We start from the raw sequence: 8,783 nt of genomic DNA on the forward strand, positions 1-8,783 counted from the left end.
CAATGACTCGCTCATTATGGCAGTCAAATGCTTTGTTCCTGAATAAATCAGCCATTTAAATAAATCGGTTGAGTGAATAATTCAATGACTCGCTCATTATGGCAGTCAGATGCTTTGTTCCTGAATAAATCAGCCGTTTAAATGAATCGGTTGAGTGAATAATTCAATGACTCACTCATTATGACAGTCAGATGCTTTGTTCCTGAATAAATCAGCCGTTTAAATGAATCGGTTGAGTGAATAATTCAATGACTCGCTCATTATGGCAGTCAAATGCTTTGTTCCTGAATAAATCAGCCGTTTAAATGAATCGGTTGAGTGAATAATTCAATGACTCGCTCATTATGGCAGTCAAATGCTTTGTTCCTGAATAAATCAGCCGTTTAAATGAATCGGTTGAGTGAATAATTCAATGACTCACTCATTATGACAGTCAGATGCTTTGTTCCTGAATAAATCAGCCGTTTAAATGAATCGGTTGAGTGAATAATTCAATGACTGGCTCATTATGGCAGTCAAATGCTTTGTTCCTGAATAAATCAGCCGTTTAAATGAATCGGTTGAGTGAATAATTCAATGACTCGCTCATTATGGCAGTCAAATGCTTTGTTCCTGAATAAATCAGCCGTTTAAATGAATCGGTTGAGTGAATAATTCAATGACTCGCTCATTATGGCAGTCAAATGCTTTGTTCCTGAATAAATCAGCCGTTTAAATGAATCGGTTGAGTGAATAATTCAATGACTCGCTCATTATGGCAGTCAAATGCTTTGTTCCTGAATAAATCAGCCTTTTAAATGAATCGGTTGAGTGAATAATTCAATGACTCGCTCATTATGGCAGTCAAATGCTTTGTTCCTGAATAAATCAGCCGTTTAAATGAATCGGTTGAGTGAATAATTCAATGACTCACTCATTATGACAGTCAGATGCTTTGTTCCTGAATAAATCAGCCGTTTAAATGAATCGGTTGAGTGAATAATTCAATGACTCGCTCATTATGGCAGTCAAATGCTTTGTTCCTGAATAAATCAGCCGTTTAAATGAATCGGTTGAGTGAATAATTCAATGACTCGCTCATTATGACAGTCAAATGCTTTGTTTCTGAATAAATCAGCCATTTAAATGAATCGGTTGAGTGAATAATTCAATGACTCGCTCATTATGACAGTCAAATGCTTTGTTCCTGAATAAATCAGCCGTTTAAATGAATCGGTTGAGTGAATAATTCAATGACTCGCTCATTATGGCAGTCAAATGCTTTGTTCCTGAATAAATCAGCCATTTAAATAAATCGGTTGAGTGAATAATTCAATGACTCGCTCATTATGGCAGTCAGATGCTTTGTTCCTGAATAAATCAGCCGTTTAAATGAATCGGTTGAGTGAATAATTCAATGACTCACTCATTATGACAGTCAGATGCTTTGTTCCTGAATAAATCAGCCGTTTAAATGAATCGGTTGAGTGAATAATTCAATGACTCGCTCATTATGGCAGTCAAATGCTTTGTTCCTGAATAAATCAGCCGTTTAAATGAATCGGTTGAGTGAATAATTCAATGACTCGCTCATTATGGCAGTCAAATGCTTTGTTCCTGAATAAATCAGCCGTTTAAATGAATCGGTTGAGTGAATAATTCAATGACTCACTCATTATGACAGTCAGATGCTTTGTTCCTGAATAAATCAGCCGTTTAAATGAATCGGTTGAGTGAATAATTCAATGACTGGCTCATTATGGCAGTCAAATGCTTTGTTCCTGAATAAATCAGCCGTTTAAATGAATCGGTTGAGTGAATAATTCAATGACTCGCTCATTATGGCAGTCAAATGCTTTGTTCCTGAATAAATCAGCCGTTTAAATGAATCGGTTGAGTGAATAATTCAATGACTCGCTCATTATGGCAGTCAAATGCTTTGTTCCTGAATAAATCAGCCGTTTAAATGAATCGGTTGAGTGAATAATTCAATGACTCGCTCATTATGGCAGTCAAATGCTTTGTTCCTGAATAAATCAGCCTTTTAAATGAATCGGTTGAGTGAATAATTCAATGACTCGCTCATTATGGCAGTCAAATGCTTTGTTCCTGAATAAATCAGCCGTTTAAATGAATCGGTTGAGTGAATAATTCAATGACTCACTCATTATGACAGTCAGATGCTTTGTTCCTGAATAAATCAGCCGTTTAAATGAATCGGTTGAGTGAATAATTCAATGACTCGCTCATTATGGCAGTCAAATGCTTTGTTCCTGAATAAATCAGCCGTTTAAATGAATCGGTTGAGTGAATAATTCAATGACTCACTCATTATGACAGTCAGATGCTTTGTTCCTGAATAAATCAGCCGTTTAAATGAATCGGTTGAGTGAAAAATTCAATGACTCGCTCATTATGGCAGTCAAATGCTTTGTTCCTGAATAAATCAGCCGTTTAAATGAATCGGTTGAGTGAATAATTCAATGACTCACTCATTATGACAGTCAGATGCTTTGTTCCTGAATAAATCAGCCGTTTAAATGAATCGGTTGAGTGAATAATTCAATGACTCGCTCATTATGGCAGTCAAATGCTTTGTTCCTGAATAAATCAGCCGTTTAAATGAATCGGCTGAGTGAATAATTCAATGACTCGCTCATTATGGCAGTCAAATGCTTTGTTCCTGAATAAATCAGCCTTTTAAATGAATCGGTTGAGTGAATAATTCAATGACTCGCTCATTATGGCAGTCAAATGCTTTGTTCCTGAATAAATCAGCCGTTTAAATGAATCGGCTGAGTGAATAATTCAATGACTCGCTCATTATGGCAGTCAAATGCTTTGTTCCTGAATAAATCAGCCTTTTAAATGAATCGGTTGAGTGAATAATTCAATGACTCGCTCATTATGGCAGTCAAATGCTTTGTTCCTGAATAAATCAGCCGTTTAAATGAATCGGCTGAGTGAATAATTCAATGACTCGCTCATTATGGCAGTCAAATGCTTTGTTCCTGAATAAATCAGCCGTTTAAATGAATCGGTTGAGTGAATAATTCAATGACTCGCTCATTATGGCAGTCAAATGCTTTGTTCCTGAATAAATCAGCCTTTTAAATGAATCGGTTGAGTGAATAATTCAATGACTCGCTCATTATGGCAGTCAAATGCTTTGTTCCTGAATAAATCAGCCGTTTAAATGAATCGGTTGAGTGAATAATTCAATGACTCACTCATTATGACAGTCAGATGCTTTGTTCCTGAATAAATCAGCCGTTTAAATGAATCGGTTGAGTGAATAATTCAATGACTCGCTCATTATGGCAGTCAAATGCTTTGTTCCTGAATAAATCAGCCGTTTAAATGAATCGGTTGAGTGAATAATTCAATGACTCGCTCATTATGGCAGTCAAATGCTTTGTTCCTGAATAAATCAACCATTTAAATGAATCGGTTGAGTGAATAATTCAATGACTCGCTCATTATGGCAGTCAAATGCTTTGTTCCTGAATAAATCAGCCGTTTAAATGAATCGGTTGAGTGAATAATTCAATGACTCACTCATTATGACAGTCAGATGCTTTGTTCCTGAATAAATCAGCCGTTTAAATGAATCGGTTGAGTGAATAATTCAATGACTCGCTCATTATGGCAGTCAAATGCTTTGTTTCTGAATAAATCAGCCGTTTAAATGAATCGGTTGAGTGAATAATTCTATGACTCGCTCATTATGGCAGTCAAATGCTTTGTTCCTGAATAAATCAACCATTTAAATGAATCGGTTGAGTGAATAATTCAATGACTCGCTCATTATGGCAGTCAGATGCTTTGTTCCTGAATAAATCAGCCGTTTAAATGAATCGGTTGAGTGAATAATTCAATGACTCGCTCATTATGGCAGTCAAATGCTTTGTTCCTGAATAAATCAGCCGTTTAAATGAATCGGTTGAGTGAATAATTCAATGACTCGCTCATTATGGCAGTCAAATGCTTTGTTCCTGAATAAATCAGCCGTTTAAATGAATCGGTTGAGTGAATAATTCTATGACTCGCTCATTATGGCAGTCAAATGCTTTGTTCCTGAATAAATCAACCATTTAAATGAATCGGTTGAGTGAATAATTCAATGACTCGCTCATTATGACAGTCAGATGCTTTGTTCCTGAATAAATCAGCCGTTTAAATGAATCGGTTGAGTGAATAATTCAATGACTCGCTCATTATGGCAGTCAAATGCTTTGTTCCTGAATAAATCAGCCGTTTAAATGAATCGGTTGAGTGAATAATTCAATGACTCGCTCATTAAGACAAATCCATCAAATGACGTAAACGCCTCCTAAGCGTGTGTGTGTTAGTGCTTGTTGTACTCCAGAAGGTTGATTTGTGAGCTGTGTGTTTAACAGGAGCTGAAGGAGCGACTCCTGGCCCAGAACCAGACTGACCCGAGGAGCCTGGAGGCGCTGGTGTCGGCTCTGACCCGTCAGAAGATGGCGGAGTGTGAGGACGCGGATCTGTGTGAGTACCAGAGGACGGTGTGTGTGTGGGAGGCCGAGCGACAGCAGCTCATCCAGAGGGAGAGAGAGACGAAAGAGAAGAACCGACTGATGAGAGACGAAAGAGAAGAACAGACTGAGAGACGAAAGAGAAGAACCGACTGAGAGACGAAAGAGAAGAAGCGCCTGAAGAAGCAGCTGTAGACGGCTATTGTTTGTCATGTTTATTGTCTTTGGTTGGGTAGATCGAGATAAAGGTTTGTGTGTTAATATTATTTGGAATCTTTTTCAACGCCCTGTAAATCTGACCAGTATAAATAAACTATGAGAATACTCCTATTTAGTCTCAGTCCTTTCATACTGTACGCACTGAAATAACAGGATTTACACTAAAACTGAAGGAGTCTCTTCTGCTCATAACTCCAGTAAAGCAGTGTAATATTCCTCCAGTGTAGATCATCTGTTCTCTGTGTGAATATATAGTAAAGTGTGATTTATTCCTGTGATCAAAGCTGAATTTATCATCATTACTCCAGTCTTCAGTGTCACATGATCCTTCACTAATCAGTCTCACATGAGGATCTGATCATCAACACATTTAGGATTATTATCAGTCGTGTGGGAGCATTTTTGTGATCCATTAAAATAAAAAAATAGGTAAGACAGAAAAAAAGTGACATTTATAATGTTACAAAAGATTATATTTCTAATAAACACTGTTCTTTTGAATTTTATATTCATCAGAGAATCATTAATTAGCCCAAATTATTACTTCAAAAGTTTAAATTATTACAAAATGTTAAAATCAACTTGTCAAGAAGTCATAATGATGACGAATTTAAATCAAAATTTGTAATAAGACAAAATTATTCATTTAAAAAGTCATAATTATGACAAAAAGTTGAAATTAGTACATTAAAATTGGTAAAACATACTAAACTGAAATTATGACATCAGAATTCAAACATAAATTATGGGGAAACATTATTGCAAAAAGTTGAAATCAACTTATTTTTCAACAAAAGTGACTGTAAAGACAAAATAATTCTAATAAATGCTGTTCTTTAAACTTCATATTCATCAGAGAATTGTGAGAAATAAAATGCATCAGTTTCCATAAAACATAAAAAGCACAAATAATTACTTAAAATGTCAAAATTGTGACACAAAAGGTCAAAAATTATGAAAATAAAAACAAATGTATGATGGAAGTCGTAATTTAAAAAGAAATTGACATAAAAATAAAAATTATGACAAAATTATAACATTAAAAGTCGAAACTAAACCAAAATTGTTACTTAAGATGTAAAAATTATTACAAAGTTTAAATGAACATATTTTTTAACAAAAATAAAGAATGCTTCTATTAATCAAGGACGCATTAAACTTATTAAAAGTGACATTTATAATGTTAGAAAAGATTCTTTTTCTAATAAATGCTGTTCTTTTGAACTTTACATTCATCAGAGAATCATGAAATGCATCAAAGTTTCCACAGAAATATGAACTGATAATAATCCTAAATGTGTTGATGATCAGATCCTCATGTGAGAATGATTAGTGAAGGATCATGTGACACTGAAGACTGGAGTAATGATGATAAACTCAGCTTTGATCACAGGAATAAATCACACTTTACTATATATTCACACAGACAACAGATGATCTACACTGGAGGAATATTACACTGCTTTACTGGAGTTATGAGCAGATTCATGAGCAGAAGAGACTTTCAGAAATGGAAAAATCTTAATTACTCTGATTATTTTCTCACGTGTGTTCATTCATCAGTCTCTGCAAGTGTGTGTGTGTGTGATGGGTAGGTCTAGGGGCAGTATAAGGGGATAGAAAATACGGTTTGAACAGTGTAAAAACCATTACGCCTGTGTGTGTGTGTGTGTGTGTGTGTGTGTGTGTGTGTGTGTGTGTGTGTGTGTGTGTGTGTGTGTGTGTGTGATGGGTAGGTCTGGGGGCAGTATAAGGGGATAGAAAATACGGTTTGAACAGTGTAAAAACCATTACGCCTATGTGTGTGTGTGTGTGTGTGTGTGTCTCATGTATCACACACACTGTTATCGATCCGCTCTCACACACACACACGACGCTTTTGCTGTAATCCTACACCTTCATGTTTAGTGTTTCTGCATGTCGTTCCCTTTCCTCTGAACACACACACACTCTCTCAGCGGACAAAACACATTCTGTTCTCTGGCTTATCAGGACTCGGACAAAAGAGCCGAACCGTCAGAGCCATTCTTAGGAATTCCTTTATATTTCTGAGGAACACTGTGTGTGTGTGTGTGTGTGTGTGTGTGTGTGTGTGTGTGTGTGTGTGTGTGTGTGTGTGTGTGTGTGTGTGTGTGTGTGTGTGTGTGAGAGAGAGAGTTTGTGTGTGTGTGTGTGAGAGAGAGTTTGTGTGTGTGTGTGTGTGTGAGAGAGAGAGAGTTTGTGTGTGTGTGTGTGAGAGAGAGTTTGTGTGTGTGTGTGTGTGAGAGAGAGAGAGTTTGTGTGTGTGTGTATTCATGCAGGGCGTGTGTGATGCGTCAGTGCAGTAGTACTGGGATAGTAGTGTCTGTAGCTTAGTAGATGCTGCATGCTACTTTCTGCTTGCTACACTCTGCTTACAGCTACTGCCACCGACTAGCCTTTGTGCAAGGGTGAAAAGAGGAGCCGAGTGCGTAAGTCTCCTCCTGTCGGTACACAGCCTCTCCACCGTCAAGACTCCTACAGTGCCTCCTTGCGGCCACACATGGAAACTGGGCCCTAGCGGACCCAGGCTGAACTGTAGGGGATCTCGGAGCAGCAGTGGGCCCCAGAGGCGCAGTGTGCAGGCCCACCAAGCGGTGGACATGTCCTGGCACTCGCCAACCACAGCCCCAGCTATGGGTAAATAGTCCCACTGCCTTGTGGGGTAGCCTTTAGAGGCAAAGGCTAAGGGAGCACACCCCTAAAAAAAACACGTCAAAAGACCTCAACGTCGGAACAGGCGGAGGATGATGGCTGTCTTAAGTGGAGCATCACAACGGCTGGGAAGGCGGATGAAGGCTGCAGCAGTGATGGGTCCCCAGTCGTCTTGGACTCCATGCCACTGGATCCTGACCCAGACCTGCCAAAGACCGTGTGGTGGTTGTCTGTGCACCAGCCTCCACACGTTAAACAATGCCACGCACAGGCGTCCTCCACAAAGGGAATCCACCCTACCACCCTGGATAAAGGCCTATGGCGACCAGCAAGTGGCAACGGGGGCAGGGTTGTGTAGCCTGGAAGTCCCTAGTCATGAGCTGGCACATCTAGGCGATGGGTGTCAGAATCAGTCGCTGGGCTCTTGGAACGAGGCAGAAGAGCTCTTCGGCAGCTACACCCATGACTAAGCAGTCCTATTTAGGATCCGCTCTGCTTACCCCACATGGGGAGGGGGCTAGAAAAGGTGCCCTAAAAATAGCCTGCCTCATACCTCCCGACTGGATTACCGCGTCCAGAGGGAACACCCATTTGCGGTCAGAAACAAAATAAATTTAACTTTGGAGCCTGGAATGTGCGCACTCTGATGGACAGCACCTCCAGTGACAGACCTGAGAGACGAACGGCTATCATAGCCAGAGAACTGCAGAGATGCCGGATTGATATAGCTGCTCTCTCCGAAACACGACGGGCAGGTGAGGGACAGCTGAAGGAGGAGAAAGGTGGTTACACTTTCTTTTGGAAAGGAAAGTCAACCGATGAGGCTAGAAACCATGGAGTTGGACTTGCTATCAAAAACCAGCTTGTCAACCACCTCTCCGAACTTCCTGTGGGAATCAGCGAGCGCCTCATGACAATCCGCCTGGTGTTGGCCAACAACCAGACAGCGACAGTAGTGAGCGCCTATGCCCCTACCCTAGACTCCGACGTTGAAGAAAAAGAAGCTTTTTACGACTGCCTGGAAGAAACCCTGTCAAAAATCCCCAGGGAGGATAAGATAATCCTCCTTGGAGACTTTAATGCTAGGGTAGGCCGGGACCAACACCTCTGGAAGGGCACTATTGGCAAGGAGGGCATCGGTAACATCAACGCCAACGGGGTGCTACTTCTGAGTAAGTGTGCTCAGCACAACCTCGTCATTACCAATACTCTCTATCGACAGAAAAACAAATTTAAGGCATCTTGGAGACACCCTCGATCCAAGCAATGGCACCTTATTGATTATGTGATTGTAAGGGCCAGGGACCGCTGTGATGTGAACATCACTAGGGCCATGATAGACTCTGACAACTGCTGGACAGACCACCGCCTCATCCGATCCACAATGTCAATTAAACTTAAAAAAAGGAGAAG

General features: G+C 39.8%; 1 protein-coding gene across 1 annotated transcript in view; it reads left to right on the forward strand.

The window, feature by feature from the left end:
* mrps27 (mitochondrial ribosomal protein S27) overlaps window positions 1-4,808 on the forward strand; it is a 29,431-nt gene extending 24,623 nt beyond the window's left edge. The window contains exon 11 of the mRNA XM_067414576.1: window positions 4,380-4,808. Within this exon, the coding sequence (XP_067270677.1) occupies window positions 4,380-4,634 (255 nt within the window). The 3' untranslated portion in view covers window positions 4,635-4,808. The remainder of the gene's footprint in view (window positions 1-4,379) is intronic.
* Window positions 4,809-8,783: the final 3,975 nt, after the last annotated feature.

The sequence above is a fragment of the Pseudorasbora parva genome, chromosome 13 (genome assembly GCF_024679245.1).
Source record: "Pseudorasbora parva isolate DD20220531a chromosome 13, ASM2467924v1, whole genome shotgun sequence".
Classification (NCBI taxonomy): Eukaryota; Metazoa; Chordata; class Actinopteri; order Cypriniformes; family Gobionidae; genus Pseudorasbora; species Pseudorasbora parva.